The 21,261-nt window shown below is 39.6% G+C and overlaps 1 protein-coding gene across 1 annotated transcript in view; it reads left to right on the top strand.

The window, feature by feature from the left end:
* The window catches only part of RTF1 (RTF1 homolog, Paf1/RNA polymerase II complex component), a 46,448-nt gene that overhangs the window by 5,714 nt on the left and 19,473 nt on the right, over window positions 1-21,261 (top strand). Inside the window, exons 2-4 of the mRNA XM_061430871.1 lie at window positions 7,601-7,711; window positions 17,596-17,743; window positions 18,389-18,593. Of these exons, the coding sequence (XP_061286855.1) occupies window positions 7,601-7,711; window positions 17,596-17,743; window positions 18,389-18,593 (464 nt within the window). The remainder of the gene's footprint in view (window positions 1-7,600; window positions 7,712-17,595; window positions 17,744-18,388; window positions 18,594-21,261) is intronic.

Genomic DNA, 21,261 nt, shown 5'->3' on the forward strand with positions numbered 1-21,261 from the left:
TGTATGTCGGACTTAGTAAACATAAGTATGTTTCATATAGATATTGTTTCATAAGGTATAATTTATCTCTCTGTGGGCTGAGGTTGAAAAGAAGTTTTAAGCCACTGGCAGGATCAGGTCAGCAATATTCAGGACTGTGAACTCTGTTCTGAGGGTAATGAGAAACCAGTGGAGGATTTTAAGCTGGAAGAGGTGTTCCTCTTTGTATTATGAAAAGTTTTCCCAGACATGTGGAGAGTAATCTAGAGAAGGGACACCAGTTAGGTGGCAGATAGAGGAGTCCAGGTGAGAGATGGTGGAGAGGGTAAGTTCCACTAGAATGGAAACTCCGAGAGGGCAGTGGAGTGTCCCTGCATCTAGAACAGTGTCTGGCCTGCTGCATGTACCTTGTCAATATTTGTTGAATGAATGCCTGACTTGCACCAGTGTAGTTATAGACATGGCAGAAAGTGGATTCAATAGGACATAATATTCATGCTATGAAACTGTGAGTTTGATGATTGATTGGATGCTGGGGGTGAGGAAGAGGATGTTCTGGCATGAGGTAGGGAACCATGGAGGAAGATCAGGTTTAGAGATGAAGAGTATATGTTGAGTCTTAGATGTGTAGAGATTAAAATTGTCTTATGAGACTCTCAAGTGGAAACATTGTAGGTAGTTGAAAATAATGTCTGCCTGACCCAGAGTCAAAGAAAGAAAAGACAAAGAAAGGCAGTGCCAAAGAGTGCTCAAACTACCGCACAATTGGATTCATCTCACACGCTAGCAAAGTAATGCTCAAAATTCTCCAAGCCAGGCTTCAGCAATACGTGATCCGTGAACTTCCAGTTCTTCAAGCTGGTTTTAGAAAAGGCAGAGGAACCAGAGACCAAATTGCCAACATCCGCTGGATCGTGGAAAAAACAAGAGAGTTCCAGAAAAACATCGATTTCTGCTTTATTGACTATGCCAAAGCCTTTGACTGTGTGAATCACAATAAACTGTGGAAAATTCTGAAAGAGATGGGAATACCAGACCACCTCACCTGCCTCTTGAGAAATTTGTATGCAGGTCAGGAAGCAACAGTTAGAACTGGACATGGAACAACAGACTGGTTCCAAATAGGAAAAGGAGTTCGTCAAGGCTGTATATTGTCACCCTGCTTATTTAACTTATATGCAGAGTACATCATGAGAAACGCTGGGCTGGAGGAAGCACAAGCTGGAATCAAGATTGCCGGGAGAAATATCAATAACCTCAGATATGCAGATGACACCACCCTTATGGCAGAAAGTGAAGAGGAACTCAAAAGCCTCTTGATGAAAGTGAAAGTGGAGAGTGAAAAAGTTGGCTTAAAACTCAACATTCAGAAAACGAAGATCATGGCATCCGGTCCCATCACTTCATGGGAAATAGATGGGGAAACAGTGGAAACAGTGTCAGACTTTATTTTTGGGGGCTCCAAAATCATTGCAGATGGTGATTGCAGCCATGAAATTAAAAGACGCTTACTCCTTAGAAGAAAAGTTATGAGCAACCTAGATAGCATATTCAAAAGCAGAGACATTACTTTGCCAACAAAGTTCCGTCTAGTCCAGGCTATGGTTTTTCCTGTGGTCATGTATGGATATGAGAGTTGAACTGTGAAGAAAGCTGAGCGCCAAAGAATTGATGCTTTTGAACTGTGGTGCTGGAGAAGACTCTTGAGAGTCCCTTGGACTGCAAGGAGATCCAACTAGTCCATTCTGAAGGAGATCGGCCCTGGGATTTCTTTGGAAGGAATGATGCTGAAGCTGAAACTCCAGTACTTTGGCCACCTCATGCGAAGAGTTGACTCATATGAAAAGACTCTGATGCTGGGAGGGATTGGGGGCAGGAGGAGAAGGGGACGACAGAGGATGAGATGGCTGGATGGCATCACTGACTTGATGGACGTGAGTCTGAGTGAACTCTGGGAGTTGGTGATGGACAGGGAGGCCTGGCGTGCTGCAATTCATGGGGTCGCAAAGAGTTGGATACAACTGAGCAACTGAACTGAACAGTAATAGAATTTTTAAAAGATTTTTATGTACTTTTTATTTTGATTGTGTTGAAAGGTGATTTTATTTTATCAATTCTGTGGCAGTGTGGACATTTATATAGCACAGTATTTTATCTATAACTATAATCACTTTGCTGGTAATTGGAAGAAGTTACCACATTTAGCTCCAGTCATGCGATATGTAAAAGAATGTTATACTGTCACTTTGGAATTACTTATTCTGAAGGGTTTTTGTGTTTGTTCATTGGTTTGGTTTGTTTTCTTTTGTTTTTTAATTACAAAAATAGTGCATGCTTGTTGAAACAGTTCTAGCAAAAGAGAATGGGACATACATGTATGTACAGATACATGTATGGGATACATGTATCCCACAGACATGTATGTACACAGTGGCTGTGTTCCTTAGTCTTTAAAAATAACCTGTGTCCACTGTTGGAATGATGTTCTTCTATCAACAATTTTGATATGAAAGAGAAAATAGGAATTAATCTCAGATTTACACCTCTGTGAATTACTACTCTTTACTCAGCATCTCTCAAGTCCTCCCACTTCCCTCTGTCCCTATGGCTACTTAGGCTGTCCAGGCCACCATCCACTCTGATTACCCTGCTGTGGACCCCTCTGTACTTCTTCCCTGGCCCTCTAGTCTATTCCTGTTAGTCAGAGTGCTCTTTTAAAAACCCTCTCAGGGGATGCTTACTTCCCTAGGTTAAAATCATTTGATGAAGGCTTCCCACTGCCTTCCAATAAAATTTGTTCTCCTGATCCTGCTTTATAAACCTGAAAATGATGTGGTTTCTTCTCACCTCTAACTTGCCTCATTCCATCACCCCCCCCCACCCCTTGCCTAAGAAGCTCTAGTCACACTGGTTCCCTTTCAGTTCTTTGGTTAAGCCAAGCTGTTGCCAGTTTCAGGGCCTTATCTATTCTCTCTGTAGACTTATGTCCAGAAGACTGCTGCATCCCTGGTTCCTCTCGCCAGGTTTCTAGTCTCAGCCTAAATACCATTGCCTCAAAGAAGCAATCACCCTATTGCAGATAGGTGTTCCATCCACTTGATAACCACCTTCTCAGCACTTATTACTAGATATAATTGTTTCTTTACCTAATTGTTGTCTCTCTCCCTCACTTGATTTTATTTATTTATTTTAAAAATTTTATTGGAGTATAATTGATTTATAATATTGTGTTAGTTTCAAGTGAACAGCAAAGTGAATCAGTTATTCATATACCCCTCACTTGGTTTTCAGTTCTGTGAGATCAAAGGATTATGTATCTTCATGACTGTCTACTCAGAACTTGGTATATAGTAGGTGCTGATAGCAGGGGAACTATTAATATCTGTCCCGGCTTGCCAGGAACTGAGTTTCCCAGAATTCAGGACTTTCAGTGCTAAAACCAGGACAGTCCTGAGCAAACCAAGATGTCTGGTCACCCTAATTGGCAGTAATCACTTATATCAGTTGTATTTGTGGAATGAATAAGTGAAAAATACATGCTAATTAACTATTTTTTAAAAAACAAACCTCTGAGGTTTATCCATATGGGCTTTTATTCTCCTTACCTGGGGTACAGAATATGTATCCCACTTTCATGTGATCATGGGAGGTTTGTTAATTTCCTTTGAGTAAGGGGAAGCTAAATTGCTTTATTACAAGTTGATCCCAACATGGCATCACAAAAAGCGCATTGTGAATGATGGGGTGGGGGAATTCAACCCTCAGGTTTATGAATCTTGACATATTGATGGATTAAAATTCTAATTTTAGCCAAAATAATACTATTTTAATAAATATTACCTTAGTGTAGTTAGGCTTGCTTTGTTAGGGTCTGAGTTTTGGCCATCTAGTTTAGTGTTAAATATCAAGCAGTGTTAATGAAACTCCTCTGGAAGCCAGATGTGGCATCCTGCACAGCCTTACCTGCGGTGTGTGGGGCATTGCATTACTCTCAGCAGATCTTTAGTTCGGCTTCAATTTGATAAACCATGCTGGCACCCTACACTGCCATGGCATCCTAGAGGAATGCCGAGAAAAGAGATTTTCACTAGCTGTGATGAAATAGAGAGAGGATGGTGAGAGAACCAACATCATCTCAACCAGTGTGGCACAGTGAAGTGGGCCTGGCAAGAGAGAGCTGCAGGTGGATCTATCCCCATGCATGAATCAGTTTTTAAACTGGCTTTTGTGAGTATTGGTGTTAGATAAATCCACTCCTACAGGTAACAAATCTATCTCTTCGTGTGTGCGGTATTGGCAAGACCTTTCTGTCTCACAGTAGTGTGTTCAGCTGACTTATGAGCCCTCAGAATATAAAGGACTTAACTGTGAAGAGTAGCCTTGCCATGAGTTCCCCAGTAACTTCATATACAGTTCCCAGCTTGTAGAAGGAGTATCTTTCACACTTTTTAAGGTCTTTGCTGTCTCTGTACTGTTGTTAATACGGTATTTAATGCTGTAGAAGAAGGACTGTGCCTGTCAGATGCAGTTGTCCACTAATGAAGAGCCATTTGCTAGGTTTTTATCTTTTATTTTATTTACTGTTAAATTTTTATTGGGGTATATTTGATTTACAATGTTGTGTTAATTTCAGGTGTACAGCAAAGTGAATCAGTAATACATATGTTCACTCTTTTTTTTTCCCCGTATAGGTCAATTACAGAGTTTTGAGAAGAGTTCTCTGGGCTATACAGATAACTTACAACAGTTCTTATTAGTTGTCTTAGGTTTTTAATATCATGTGGAATCTCTTTAACAGGAAGACAATATTAACATCTTAACACTTTAGTTACAGTAACTGTTAATGGATATCTACTGCTTGTAATAGTCTGTGTTTCAGGGAGGAATTTGATTGCCAGCATATCCAAATCCGTGTTATAATGAGTTGGTATTATTATAAAACAGAATTCTGTTGCATTTGTGAACCTCAAAGGGTCAGGAAAAAATTACTAATAAATCTTTCCAATTTTTATAAATTTGCATGAAGGTAATGTGGAAAAAAGATAATAGTAAAGGCCATACACAAATTACCATATAACCCAGCAATACCACTCCTTGGCATTTATCCAAGTGAAATAAAAACTAGTATTTACATGAAAACCTGTACATGAACCAATAATTGCCCCAAGCTGTAAACAATCCAGATGTTTTTCAACTAGCAGATGGATAAAGTGTGGTGTATCCATACAATGGAATATTACTTAACAATAAAAAGAAACAAACTGCCTATTTCTCTCCCGGCAACATGGATGAATCTTAAATGCATTATTCTAAAAAAAAAAAACAAACGGATTCAAAAGACTACATGCTACATGATTCCATTTATATGATATTTTATGATAGGCAGATGTATAGGGACAGAAAACAGGTGTGTGATTGCCAGGGGATGGAGGGAGGGAGATGAAGAGCACTAACTTCCTGAAAAGGCTGAAGATCATACATGCTCTACTTTTTCATACGAAAGTAATGACTCCTGTTGACCAGTGCAAATTACAGCAAAATTTGGAGGGCATGATGGGACTGTCCTATATCTGGTTCACAGGAGTAGTTCAGCTATATTTGTCAAACTCATAGAACTGTCCATAAGGAAGGATAAAACACAGTATATGTAAATTACATACTTGTTTTTAAAAGACTGTAAGCACACAAATATTGTTGCAATTCGTATTTGGTCAGTAGGAGTTACCATTTTGGTATGAAAAAGGAGAGTGTTCTTATGATCTGAAGCCTTTTCAGGAAGTTAGTATGCCAGCTCTGTCTAAGGAAATGAGAAGAGTAACGTTTCATGACTGCTTATGAAGACGAGATCATGTCAGCTGTTAATCTGAGAAGGTCATTTTCTCATTCTGGCCAAGGAGGGTATACTCCTAAAATAGAAAGAGACTGGAAGAGGAAAACAGATATTTTATAGCAGTCTTTAAAAATTTTGTCGGCACTTAATCTTTAGTTGTATAGCACCATCATCATCAAGGAATAATGCTCCTAGTATTTATTAGTTGTATTTTTCTCTTTTTTTGGCACAAGGGGAAAATGTAAACCATGATTGAAATAGGAACTAGGATTTTATCTGTCCTGGTGTCAATCCTGACTCTATCATACACTCACTGTATTATCTTGGGTAAATTACTTAACCTTTCCTACTGCTTAATTTTTTTTATCTTTAAATGGGGGTGATGATGATACTTACCTTAAGGCATTGTGAAGATTACATGTTAGATGCTTAGAAAAGTACCTGACATCTGGTAAGTGCAATATAATTTGGGGCTGGTATTGATATTATCCAAGAGCAAGAACCAGAGCAAGTATCCTTTTGCTGTGTTTTTGAGTGGACTGAGTTGGGGAGAACTAACAGGAGAGGGGAACCATGTGAAAGAGCAAATCCTGGTTGTAGCCGCAACTTACTAAATGGCATATCTCTTCCCCTTTAATCTCTTAAATCACCAGGACAAGGCAGAGATGGCAAATGGAAATATTTGGGTTGTCAAATTAGGATTCTCATGTAATGGTCAGCATCCTTCCTGCTTGACCCTGGGTTAAGCACCAGAAATATACTTTTCCCTCCCTGGTTTAAGCATTCAGAAAACTACCTCAGAAACTTATTGGGCTTCCCTGGTGGCTCAAACAATAAAGAATCTACCTGCAATGCAGGCATCCTGGGTTCGGTCCTTGGGTTGGGAAGATCTCCAGCATTCTGGCCTGGAGAATTCCATGGACAGAAGAGCCTGGCAGGCTACAGTCCATGGGGTCACAAAGAGTCGGATACGACTGAGTGACTTTCACTTTCAGAAACTTACAGTTTGTTAGCTTATTCCAAACAGCACCACAGATGCCAGTTTTACCATGAATTATATATATAGGAAGAAGATGCTCAGAGTATTGGCTATACCACTAAGGAAAGGGAGCAGATTACCTTTGTAGACATGGTCCTGAGAATCAGTACTCCTATAACTTATAGAGGAAATTTGGGGGTAGCCTGGGGCTTCCCTGGTGGCTCAGATGGTAAAGAATCTGCTTGCAATGGGGGAGACCTGGGTTCGATCGCTGGGTTAGGAAGATCCCCTGGAGAAGTAAATGGCAACCCACTCCAGTATTCTTGCCTGGAGAATCCCATGAACAGAGGAGCCTGGCAGGCTACAGTCTGTGGGGTTGCAAAGAATTGGACACGACTGAGCAAGTAACACATATGGGGGTAGCCTACAGTTCAGTTTTCTAGTCATTTTCCATTTCAGACATACACCTCCCATTGAGGGAACAGATTTGTTTTTTGTTTTTTTTTCTGTGCTTTCTGGCTTGTAGGATCCTAGTTCCCCCACCAGTGATTGAACCCAGGCCCTTGGCAGTAAAAGTGCAGAGTCTTAACCACTGGACCACCAGGGAATTCCCAGGACAGATTTTGAAAACATTTCTTTAGTACTTAGAAGTGTAGCAGTCTGACTGTTCATGTGATTAAAGTTCCCATGACGGTATTTTTTTTATTGCAACCACAAAGAGGTAGAAGAGATTTAGGGAAGGTGAGCATTGTAGTATTTTTGGATGTATTTTCTCTGTAAACAAAACTCATGCGGCTACTTTGCCCTCTCAGGAACTCTTGTCCCTGGCAAAGCGGAAGCGAAGTGACTCTGAAGAGAAGGAGCCGCCCGTGAGTCAGCCTGCTGCCTCCTCAGACTCAGAGACGTCTAACAGCGATGACGAGGTGGGTGTGGAGGGATAGGCCTCTGGTGGGCATTTGAGAGTCCTGACAGCCTCTTTTCCTTAACCTGAGACCTTCCCGCCTAAGATCTGTGAGAACTTCCTAGGGAAAGAAAATTGTGTCTGGAAAGCTCTCACATTGTGCTGTTCTCTGTACTGCTAGTTACCCAGCAGGTATCTCTGCAGTGCATCCGTGACCATTTTTTAGTCTTTTATTTTCAGCACTCTTATAGAAGGGGCATAACTTGTTAGTCACCATCTCTTTTATTTTTTTATTAAATTTTTAATCCCATTTCTATGTTAGAAAAGAAATTCTATCAAGAATGCCAAATTTTAGTGGAAAATACTTTAGGAAGACAGACAGGAAGCTTTCTTTGGGTAGACATAATCAACATCCCCCAAAGTGGTGTCATTAGGTATTACGGAGAAACATCCAGCTGTTCACTGTTTAAGCCAAGGTGACTTTCCCAATCTGCTGCCCACCACCAAACAAGGCCCTAAAAATCCAGAACTTTAATGGAAGAGAGAGATTAGGGGAAAGGTCTTTGAAACACTCCTACATGTTCCTCATTTGATTTAAAATACTTTTCTTCCCCTTAGTAATTTCTTGGAGGGAGGCTGGATATCACCTTTGTGTTTAATCTCTTACCCTGCAGTCTAGGAAAAAAATTTTATTGAAAAAATTTTTTATTTTTGTATTTATTTATTTCATTGTTTGGCTGTGTTGAGTCTTGGTTGCTTTGTGCAGGCTTTCTCTGGTTGCAATAAGCAGAGGCTGCCCTTCATTGTGCTGTGCGGGGTTCTCATTATGGTGGCTTCTCTTGTTGCTAAGCACAGTGTACGGGCTTCAGTGGTTGTAGCACTCGGGCTTAGTTGCTCTGAGGTGTGTAGGATCCTCCTGGACCAGATATCGAACCTGTGTCCCCTGCATTGCAAAGCAGATTCTTAACCACTGGACCCCCAGGGAAGCTCCCTAGGAAAATATTTTTAACAGTGTACTAACAGTATCTTGTTTTAAAGTTCCACTGGCGTAAAAAAATTTTTTTTAGTATAATAAAATTTAGTTAACAGCCAGAACAGTATTCACCAGTGCCCTGCATATACAGGTTAGGAATGATTGCATTCTGATTGACTGTAGTGATATTCTCTCAATCTTAAATAATTTAACAGACCTAAAATTGTTTTGACAATAAGAGGTAGTGAATGTGTGAATTTTATTCTTTGTTTCATTTATTTTTCATGGAGGAACTGTAATTCCTCTAAAATTGATAAAGTAACCCAATCTGTTAGAAAAGCAGTGGGCTTTATGAAATAATTTGCTTTTTCTATTAAAAAAAGCAAAAATAGAACAGAAAAATCTTGAAATAATTCCCTTCCCCACTATTCCTACATTAACTACTTTCATTTTCCATGTTTTAGAAGTCAGCTACTACAGTGTAATCCCAAATCTGTGTTGTGTTTGGAATACCCTGTAGCATGTTTATGGTCTTTGTACTTCCTTAAGGAAAAAATCAGTAGCTATCCTTTGAAGCTCCATAGTACTATCATTAGATCACTCCTGAGTATGCAGTTACTACAGGGATTCCCTTCATCCTTTTGAACTGCTTCTACCAAGCGGTCAGAGTACGTATCATCTCCACAGCATTAGAGGAGTCCAAACATGTGCTAGGGTAGATCGAGCATCATAAACTTGTCTCCAGCTTAGGATTCCCTTTGTCACTCGCAGCTACTTACCAACTCTTGAGTCTTCATCCTTAGAACGCTACCAGCTACTTCTGTACTTACTAGAGAAAAAGCTGACAGGCAGGCTGCACCCTGTCTAGTAGGGAATTAAGAGTTTGAGTAACTTTCCCCCCACAAGGTTGTTAGCTCTTGTAGCTCCCTCCGCGTCCCATCCACCAGGCTCACTGGCTTCTTGCAGCTCTGCTCCAGTCTTCTCACCCTTCACTGGAAATAACAGTCTCTATTTCATGGCCATTCTGAAAGGTGCCTCTTTTTTGGTCTGCATTATCAGTTTCTGGCCCAGGCTACTAGCTTAAGCACAGAGCACTGCAAAGTTAGGGTGAATATTTCATTGTTTTCGTCAATTAAAATCTTTTTAAAAAAATCCTACCAACCACTAGAGAACTCAGTAGTATGGTAAATTCAGATTTATGGCTCCATATACACATCCCAACACTTTTCCCCTCCCACATGACTCTTTTATGGTTTATTGTCATTAGCAATGATAAATACAGATAGAAGTATATTGTTCCCCTCAGATTTGCTGGAACAGAAAATTTGTCAGGAACAACTGAGTTAGGTTAACGGGTGGTTTGTCTTAAGGAGAGACACGCACTGACTTTAGAACAAGAAGATATCTAGCTAACTGGTAGGAGTGGGGAGGGAGATACAAAGAAGTTATGAAAGTTTCCTATCCAGAAAAAAAGTGGGTACAGTGGATATTAAGTATAAGGTTCAATTACGAGGACTTCCCTGGTGGTCCAGAGTTAGGACTCAGTGCTTCTGCTCCCTGGGGCACGGGTTTGATCCCTGGTCAGGGAACTAAGATCCCAGAAGCTGTGTGATATAGTCAAAAAAAAAAAAAGAAAGAAAACGCTCATTTCAGGAGGGAATAGTAGAGATTTCATTTATAGTCTCTGTGGGGGGGGTGGCGGGGGGAGGGAATACCTAACTTTAATGGAAGAAAATATGCTTTGGTATTATTTTTGGTGAGTGAATTATTCTCAATCATATCTTGGGCACATGAGAAAATAAGAAGTAGAACTCTTTCTGTAACGTTTACATTGACCATGACTGGGAAATTGGAAAACTCACCTCAATGGTAGTTTATAATGTTGTGTTGTGGCATTTTGGTACTGTCACTTCTTGTCCCTGAAAGCATTTGATAAGAGAAGCACCACCAAGGGTGCGGACAGGAGTGGCAGGGAAGAAAAACAACAAGCTTAGAAGGAAGAGAATTAGCAGTGCTCATTCATGAGATGAAGTTTAAAAAAAAAAGTGGCTGAAACAAAAGTCTACTAGGAAGAACAGTCCTAAATCGGGTAGTTCAGAGTCCTTTTTAGAAACACAGTGGGTCTCGTGGAAACAGATAGCTGCATCTCGATAAGACATAAGAAGAAAGCCTAGATTTTCACTTGGTACCAGTAAAAATCATGTTAGATACCAAGAAAACCTTTTTTTGTTGTTGTTCAAAGCAGAATATAACTACATTAGACAAAGTAAGGGGACATCAGACTTATGTCCTAATATCCTCAGCCTGACTGAGAATGATTATTTAAAAAAGCTTCATGTACAGCCCTGTTTTCTACACTTTTGAGAAATAAAAGCATCTGGCCCAGCCCTGTTGTTCACTGCTTGTCATGCCAGGTTTTTCTTCCCTAGAACTTGTGTCAGCCCTCCTGGACGAACTTCATGCTCCAGCTTACCACCTCTTCAAAACTCTGGTCTCTTCTTTCTTTCTGAAGCTTCTTCTCTTTCCCTTTTATCCCGTTAGTCTTTTGGGCGCTCCCAGGTTGATCTAGTTGCACTCCTTCCTATTCCACTACTTTATTATTGCTTGCTGGCTCCAATATTTTTAATAGGACATTTTGAAAAGGATACTACTTTTACTTAAAATTGATTTAGTAATAACTTTTCCAGGAAGTTGGCCGAGATACCCAAGAGCAAAGTTTTGTTACTCCCTCACCATGCAGATAATACATAATCAGCACGTACTTCTGATAAAGGCTTTTACCGCCAAGCTAATGTTTTTCAGTGTGTATATTCATTTAGTAAGGTTTTCATACACACAATACTTGTAGAAAAAGATGTTCCATGGAGATGAATTATCCCAATACTAAAACTAAACTCTTAAAAGTTTAAATCTATTATATTTGAAACTTTTGGATAAGTTTTGTCAAATATAGTTTTTTAAGCTGATTTAGTCATGATTATGAAGGGCAGTTCTTATCCTGTGAAATAATGACTTCCAGAATACTAGGCTGTGTAGCGCTGGTTTGGGTACCTTTCCTTTTCCCCCCACTATTGTAGGTAAGCAGTGGCCATTGTCTCGTCTCCTAGTGATGGCTCTGCTTCCGGCTTCCTGTATCTGATCTGCTCTGGGGTCAGGAAGCCAGGGTCCCATAGAGTTTGTTTGAATATTCTGCTTAAATTTAACAGTAGCTGTTTGAATTGCTCATAAGCCTTTTCTTTTTTTTAAACATACTTCTTTGTTCTTGGCTATGTAGATTACCATTCTGTAGCACCTCATTTTCTAGAAACCAAAAAAATCTCATCACAAGAAAAATAAAGTGATTTTCATGGACCACTTGCTTAAACTGTGTACAACAGATTCTGACACTTCTTACCACACAGTGCAGTGGAATATTGATTATATTTTACTTTGTTTTTTGGTATTGTTTCTGTTTCACTTTTTATCTCCACAACCACATTATAAGTTTTTGTGATTGAGTGTAGGGATTCTTGTGATTGTGATTTTTGTGATTGAGTGTGTTTTCCAGTTAAATATGCATGATTATTTGAGTATAAGGTATAGTAGTGTTCTTTGTACTGTGATTAATTACAAAGTAATTTTTTTTAAGGAAAAAGAAAACTTAGCTATTCCTCATGTCCTTTAGGCTGACATTTGCATTTACTCCAGCTTGGCTGATCCTTTTCTATCTTCAAGGGGAGAAAGAAAACCACCTGAATCAGGAACCATGCCCTCTCCACACAGCTCTCTATCGGCCACTGTTTAGATCTAGAATAATGACTACTGAACCCTTTTGACAAATGCTTCCATTTAGTATAATACTCAGTTCATATGGAATCCTACAACTTTAAAACTCCAAGGGGTCGTAGAGATCATTTGGACTCCTTTATTACAGATTAGAGAACAGAGGCTCAGAGAATGTCTGGTTTCCTTTTCCCATCATAAAATAGTACCCTCCATTTATATAGCACTTCATGGTTTCTGATGTGCTCTAAACATCTTTCATTCAGTCTCCTTTGAGTCTCACACTACCCTGGTATTCGGTCAAGTATTATTCCTTCTTTACAGATAAGGAAACAGTCTCAAGTTGAGGGCTTGGGCCTTATTCCAATTCTTTGAACCTCTATTCCTGTAGTTTATCGCTAGCTCAGCTATTCTTCTTAAACCCTACTTACCTCAAAGTATGTCATTTCACTCTAAATTAATTTCAGGAATAACTGCACTACAGTGGTTTCTACTCGGGGTCCTGAGACCTAGAATATGATCTTCCTTGCCCATTAGAGATAACCTCTCTGAAACGTTGAAGTTTCTTTGCTTTTCTGTCTCCAGGATACTCAGAGTATGCAGCATGTCAATGCTACCCAAGTCCAAAGCAGCCACGCCCCACCCCATGTTCCTTCCTGTCTTTCAGCTGAGTGCCAGGAAGGTCAGCTGCTTCCCAGAGTAGGGACCTGCTTATAATACACCCTACACACTCAGTCTGGCACAGGGTGATGTAGTAGTTCCCAGCCCTCTTTGTATTATTAGGTAATTGCCATCCATTAGAGTATCTTTTACAGGAGTGAGAGTCAAAGTGCTAATTTCTTTTAATTTATTACTTAAGAAAACATCTTCCTTCTAGTCGCTGTTTTAGGTCTCCATCGCTGCATATGTACATAATGCTTCCCTGGTGTTTTGTGTGGGCCTGCTTGCATGTGAGTGCGGGGGAAAGCAGGATGTCAGTGTGTTTGAGTCCTGACTGATCCACTGATCCTTTCCCTTTTCCAGATTGTTTTTAAGCAGCTATCCTCAGGGGATGCTCTGGCTCTGTACTCGGATGCAAATCGGCAGGCACTTGCTTTCTCATTCTTGTCTTCTTTGTGGTGCATTTTAGAGCACTTTTAAGGTCACCACAGAGCTTGCCTTTCATTACAGCCATAGTTCCCAAACCAAATTAAGAAAAGCCAGGTCATTTCTTCTACTCTGTCCTGGATGGGGAGAGCCCAAGAGTATCTCTTTAATCCTGTCCTGTACTCTTTAGACTCCCTTTACTACCACCCTCTGGCAATGAAAGAATTAGTTTTCCTTCTTAGAGTCAATAGAATGAGACTTTTATAGGAATAGGTAAGCAATCTCTGGGCTAATGGTTGCTGTTGCTGCTGCTAAGTCGCTTCAGTCGTGTCCGACTCTGTGTGACCCCATAGATGGCAGCCCACCAGGCTCCGTCCCTGGGATTCTCCAGGCAAGAACACTGGAGTGGGTTGCCACCCCAATGCATGATGGTGAAAGTGAAGTCAGCCAACACCATGACTTCTCCGTCCATGGGATTTTCCAGGCAAGAGTACTGGAGTGGGTTGCCATTGCCTTCTCCGGGGCTAATGGCTGGGTTAAGATTATTTCTACATTGATTTTGCCTGCCACAATTCTTGACCATCTCCTTTATGGTTTATTAGGTTCTGTGATCTTGAGAGGTACGGGGCAAATATTTAAAATATGTACTTGGATGTATTTAGATCAAGAAAACACTCAGAAACCTCTGTATTATAGGAATAAATGTAAAATATTACAAATATGACCTGTTCTCCAGGGGGAAAAAATCTTTTGGGAGATTATCAGGACCAATTTGAGTCTCTTTCTCTATATTAAATAGGAATAATGAGACTGGGCCCCATATTTTAAAGGATTATTTACCTTTAAGTGGTAGAAATACAGATTTTTTTTTAGATTTTTTTTTCTTAGCTTTAAAAATACTATTTTTTCCCAAAGCTTCATATAATGAACACATATTATTATTATTAAAGATGTATTTATAAGAAGTTTTATTTGTTAAACCAAAGTTACCTACATTATTAAAATTTCCCTGAAAGCCTGTCATATGTAGTAAGTTTGGCTGTTTGCCATTGGCATGACAGACTGTATTGAGTCAGCATCATGGGAGGTGAGGCAGCTTTGTGATCTCATTTCTTTTGAAAATTGTTGGAAGAAAACAAGGTTCCCTTCCCACACCTAGGTTCAGCCAGGAAAAGTGAAAGTGAACGTCACTTAGTTGTGTCCAGCTCTTTGTGACCCCATGGACTGTACAGTCTATGGAAATATCCAGGGCAGAATACTGGAGTGGGTAGCCTTTCCCTTCTCCAGGGGATCTTCCCAACCCAGGGATCAAACCCAGGTCTCGCGTATTGCAGGCAGATTTTTACCAGCTCAGCCAGGAAAACCCCTGTTAAATTGAAACATTTTATTTTTTTCTATTTTAATGCTTACCTTTCTTCCCTCTCCCCCAGGGGTTAAGCATCATAAGCTGTAGATGACAGTTGCTAAGCTTAGGCAGTGGCAGATTGAAGCAGATAGACAGTAGAAAAGGAAGACACATGGCTTGCTGCTGCTGCTAAGTCGCTTCAGTCATGTCCGACTCTGTGCGACCCCATAGATGGCAGCCCACCAGGTTCCGCTGTCCCTGGGATTCTCCAGGCAAGAACACTGGAGCGGGTTGCCATTTCCTTCTCCAATGCATGAAAGTGAAAAGTGAAAGTGAAGTCGCTCAGTTGTGTCCAACTCTTCGAGACCCCATAGACTGCAGCCTACCCAGGCTCCTCCTGGGATTTTCCAGGCAAGAGTACTGAAGTGGGTTGCCATTGCCTTCTCCACACATAGCTTTCTGGCACCTCCTAAATTGCGTTCACCTGTGTGGCCTTGCATTTAAGCCCTTTTTGCTCTTACACACTCCCCCCTTGCCCTCACTCAGAATTTCAGAATTTGACTCTGTTGCAGATGAGTAACACTAATCTGTGAGCAGAAGTAGACCCTAGCCCATCTTGATACATGTGACCCCAGTAAGCTCTGCCTTTATGTTCTGAGCCTTTCCATATTACCTTCAGGTAGAAGTATAAAGGGACCTCTTTATACAAAGAAGGGATTTCTGTACAAAGTCTGAAAAGACACCCTGTTTAGAAGAGATGGGTTATGCTCATTTTCATGATCAATATTTATTGACTATCGTGTGCATAGTTGGGATATTTCTTGAAACAAGTGTAAAATCTCTGTTATCAGCATAGGAAGTTAATATATTTTAGCTCAGTTAACTAAGAAACTGATCACTTTGGCCTCTTGGATTCTTTCAAAATGACCTAGAAACTATTATCCTTGAATGATTAAAAATTTGAAATGGTTGAAACGTAGCCATTAAAAGCATTGGAATTTGTTTCTAAATGGTAACTAAGTGTTGAAATATTAAAAGTTTGAGAAGTAAATTCACTTACAGAGTTGCCATAATTATATATCACTTAATATATAAATGATGTTTTACTTAATATGTCATTTATTCACTTAAGGTATCATCTAGAACATGTAGCTGTTTTCTTTCATTTGTCCCTTCTTCCTAGTTCCCGAGTACAAAAATAAAGTAGCACTTAAAATAACTGAGTAAATTAAAATGAAAAATTAGAAGATTAAAGTAGCACCCTTTCACAGTATTTTATCAAGGTAAATTAACAGACTGTGGTTCTTAAAAATAGCTCATCTGGAGCATTTCTAAGATGGAAACCTCATCAGAACTATCCCGCCACCCACACCTCCTAAAAAACTCCAAAGTAAATTTACTTCTGATCTTGGCTATTGTTAGATAGGTTCTATAATGATCATATTATAGAAGGAACAAAGACTTGGTGCTTTTAAAAAATATTAGATATAGAAATTTTATGTCAAAACCAGATTTATAATTCAATCTATGATGTTGGAAAGATGAATGTTATTTTTTATCCTCCCCCTCCACAGTTGTTTGTTGGCTTATTTAGTATTGTCTGAGTTTGCTTTACTGGGTTTTTTAAATTTTTTATTGAAGTATAGTTGATTTACAGTGTCGTATTACTTTAAGGAGTATAACAAGGTGATTCAGATATATCTATATCTATATATTCTTTTTTAGATTCTTTTCCAGTATAGATTATTATAAGATGTTGAATATAGTTCTCTGTGCTATACAGTAGGTCTATGATGGTTATAAATATTATTTTCAGAGTACATAAAATGAAGTTTTTCCAAGTAAAGTACTTTTCACCTAAAATCATTCTCCTAAACTGATAAGTTACAATATCAAAGGAGGTATAGTTTAATGTAACTAAATAGTCTCTGTGAATTTTAATAATGATTTTATGGTCTTTCAGCCTTATAATTAAAGAGCTTGATGAAGATGATTTTTTTTGGCCTTGGAGTGATTGTGTATTGCCAGCCTGTTACTTTGATAATACAAATTGCAGGTTCCTTGTATTTAGATGTATGGGATCTCCTATTTATGATCCAATTTAAGCACTGTGTTGTAGTGTAATACATGCAGGTTTTTTTAAAAAGATACACACACATGTATATTTTTCAATGATCTATTATATGCTTTCTGCCTCCTTGGAGTTAGTACCAGTGCTATCGTCCATGCCAAACAGTGGCCTTAATCCTTTTCTCCCTGTGTTTTCTGAAGTTCTGTCTTGCTAACATGCTTTATTCCCCCTGCCTTCCTGGGACCCACTCCAGAACTAAGCTATGCACTGTGTACTGAAACCCAAACATACCAGCCTCTAGCAATTACTGACCTCTCTGCCACAGGAAACATTAGAAGCTGTTTTCTGTACCGAGTTTTAGTTAACTCAGTTGACTTGCCATTAAGATGACATACTTGCTTTTCTATTGATAAAAAGTTATTAATTTTTATTTATTGTATCAATTATCTACTGTCTTTAAGAAATTATGAACCAAAAGTTACAAAGTTTTAAGTAAAATTTCAAAAATCACTATCTTTCTTCTTATAAAAGTGTATTTGTTTTGGATTCAAAGCAGTAGAGACTCTTGAAATTGTTTTGATGAACATTGGAAATTCTTAACTCTCGAATCTTACAACTTTTCTCAATAAAATTCCTGTTTCAATTTTCCTTTTTCTTTTTTCCTTGTAGTGGACTTTTGGGAGCAATAAAAATAAGAAGAAAGGAAAAGCCAGAAAAATAGAGAAGAAAGGAACCATGAAGAAACAGGCGAATAAAACTGCTTCCTCAGGCAGTTCGGACAAAGACAGTTCAGCGGAGAGCTCAGCTCCTGAGGAAGGTGAGTCAAGTCAGACCTGGGAGTGAACTCTTACATGGTAGAAGCTGCAGAATCAGAAATCAGGGGGAAAGATACCTGATTTACAGTATGGTCTCTGCCTTTATTGCAAGGTTCTCTAATCTTCTCAGTATCTGTTTAGAATCTGAATGAAGCAAGAAAAATACATGCATCTGACTGTATGTCAGATAATGCTGTTTCTTCAATTTCCTGAGTTTGATCATTGTATATTTGGTTATATAAGAGACTCTCCTTTTTACAAGAATTACTTAAGGGTGAAAAGTCACAATCTCTGCAGCTTACTCTCAGTTCAGCAAAATAAATGATAAAAATTTGTACGTTGTTTTATATATGTAGACAGAAAGTAAGTTGGTGATGTTAACAATGGGTATTCTTGCAACTTTTTTCTTTGGTCTGTAATTTTTTTGAAAATACAAAAATCCAATTTAAGAAATCGTGCTGGTGATTTCTTAATCTAGCCTAAGATTCTGTAACCTGTGTTTGTGTTTGCCGAAGGCAGACCAAGAATTTTCACCAGGGAAGTGAGACGAACATGTTCCACTTCACCTAGGAGAGCTGAGGAGGAATGATTATCAACACATGTCTTCTGCAGCATCACCTAATCTTGTGTTTGGGCCTGTACTGCAGGTGAAGTGTCAGATTCTGACAGCAACAGCTCCTCCTCCAGTTCAGATTCAGACTCTTCCTCAGAAGATGAGGAATTCCATGATGGCTACGGAGAAGACCTCATGGGAGATGAGGAAGACAGGGCCCGTCTGGAACAGATGACAGAAAAGGAGAGAGAACAAGAACTGTTCAACCGCATAGAGAAGAGGGAGGTGTTGAAAAAAAGGTAAAGTGGTAATTCCTTAATGATACATTAATAGAGTAATTTTCCAAAGTTCGCATTTGGAGCCCTGTCTTCCTAGGGTTTGAGACTTAAAATTTTGGGAATTCCCCCGCGGTTCAGGGGTTAGGACTCCACCCTTTCACTGCTAAGGGCACAGGTTCAATACCTGGTTGTGGAAGCAAGCCATGCAGCACAGCACCCCCCATCCAAAAAAAATGACTTGAAATTCTCATTATGTATGAGTTAGGAATCTATCTTTCTAGCGTGGTTTTTTTTTTTTTTTTTTCAAACTCTAATGTTAAATTGCTTTTTGGTATACAAAGGTGTTTCAGTATTTAGGATTACATGTGTAAATGACAAAAGTCTTTCCTTATCTCCTAAAAGAATTTCAAGATGAAAATAAACTTGGGTTTCATCTCAGGAAATAGTCCTCAGAACTAGGATTATTCTGTCCCTACCTGATCATGTGAAAGAAACATAGAAGCGTTTTCTTTGGCAGCAAGTAGTCCCATTTCATCTGGGAGCCTGGTTGTCCCTTCTGGAGACCATGTTAAGTCTGCTCAGTTATCCGAGACAAGAATGTTTGGCTTTCAGTCAGCAGCAAGTCATAGACGTTTGTTTTGAGTGTGGATGCTTCCACGGTTACCTATATTGGAACAAACAGGACTTAAGAAACAGTACCAGAGTTGCCAGATGGTTAAGAATGACTTCGAAAATTTGTATTTCTGAACTGTGGAGAGCATAGCAAAAGGTTCTCAACCAAGGCCAGTAGGGCCCTATGGCAAAATCACCAAGTAGCTCTAGAGTAGTGGGTGGCTTATCTCAAGGTTGGTTTTTATGTTTTTTACCTTATATGAATAAGGCAGTTAAAGAATGTTTGCAGTGAGGAGAATTAAGACAGAAGTTCAGAGCCATTCTCAGAAATTTAGGGGTTTGTAGCTCATTTGTTTAGCTGCAGGGCAGTACATGGTAACTCAGAAACTTTTGTGTAAACATCACTAGTATCCTAATGTGAGATGAAGTGGCGGCACCAGTAATGAGGCATCCTTTTCGGTGGTGTTTTGTTTTTTGGGGGGGGGTTATTTGTTTGTTTGGGGGGTGGTTTTGTTTGTTTTGTTTTTTTGTCTTTGTTTTGACTGCTTTGCGCAGCATGCTGCTGCTGCTGCTGCTAAGTCGCTTCAGTTGTGTCTGACTCTGTGCGACCCCATAGATGGAAGCCAACCAGGCTCCCCCATCCCTGGGATTCTCCAGGCAAGAGTACTGGAGTGGGTTGCCATTTCCTTCTCCAATGCGTGAAAGTGAAGTCGCATGCGGGATCTTAATTCCCTGACCAGGGATCCAAACCATGCCCACCGCAGTGGAGGCTCAGTCCTAACCACTGGACCGCTGGGGAATTCCCAAAGTGTTGGTTTTGGTTGTTAGGTTCTTCCCCTATTCTAGAGCTTTCCTTTTTTTATTATTTATTTACTTACTTATTCAAGCTCACTGCATAAAGGTAACTTGGTTGTGTAAAGAGCACTGATATTTTCTGTCAGAAAGTCTAGGCTCAAGTCCAACTCACTAGCCAGGTGATCTGACCCTCCTCCTGCCTCAGCCTCCCCTTGAGAAATTGTTGTAAGGTCAGAGTGAGATGATACATGTAAGAACGTAATATAAATATAAACTTATTTTAAATTGAGGTATAGTTGATATACAATATTATATAAGTAACATGTATAGTGATTCACAGTTTTTAAAGGTTATATTCCATTTATATTGTTTATTGTTGTTCAGTTGCCAAGTTGTGTCTGAGTCTTTGTGACCCCATGGACTGCAGTACACCAGATTGCTCTGTCCTCCACTATCTCCCAGAGTTTGCTCAAATTCATGTCTGTTGAATCAGTGATGCTATCTAACCATCTCATCTTCTGCCACCCTCTTCCCCTTCTGCCTTCAGTTTTTCCCAGCATCAGGGTCTTTTCCAGTGAGTTGGCTATTCACGTTAAATAGACATAGTATTGGAGCTTCAGCTTCAGCATCAGTCCTTCTTACGAATATTCAGGGTTCATTTCCATTAGGGTTGACTGCTTTGATCTCCTTGCAGTCCCAGGGACTCTCAAGAGCCTTCTCCAGCACCACAATTCAAAAGCATTTATTCTTTAGCACTCAGTCTTCTTTGTGGTCCAACTCAACATCTGTACATTAATACTGGAAAAATCATAGCTTTGACTATACGGACCTTTGTCAGCAAAGTGATGTATCTGCTTTTTAATATGCTGCCTAGCTTTGTTATAGCTTTCCTTCCCAGGAGCAAGCATCTTTTAATTTCATGGCTGCAGTCACCATCTGCAGTGATTTTGGAGCCCAAGAAAATAAATCTGTCATTGCTTCCACTTTTCCCCTCCTGTTTGGCATGAAGTGATGGGACTGAATGCCATGAGCTTAGTTTTTTGAATGTTGTGTTTTAAGCCAGCTTTTTTAATCTCTTCTTTCTCCCTCATCAAGAGGCTCTTCAGCTCCTCTTCACTTTCTGCCATTAGAGTGGTATCATCTGCATATCAGAGGTTGCTGATATTTCTCCTTGCAATCTTGATTCCAGCTTGTGATTCTTCCAGCATTTCATATGATGTACTGTGTATAGGAGTTAAATAAGCAGGGTGACAGTGTACAGCCTTGTTATACTCTTCCCAAT

This window comes from Bos javanicus, chromosome 10 (assembly GCF_032452875.1).
Source record: "Bos javanicus breed banteng chromosome 10, ARS-OSU_banteng_1.0, whole genome shotgun sequence".
Taxonomy (NCBI): Eukaryota; Metazoa; Chordata; class Mammalia; order Artiodactyla; family Bovidae; genus Bos; species Bos javanicus.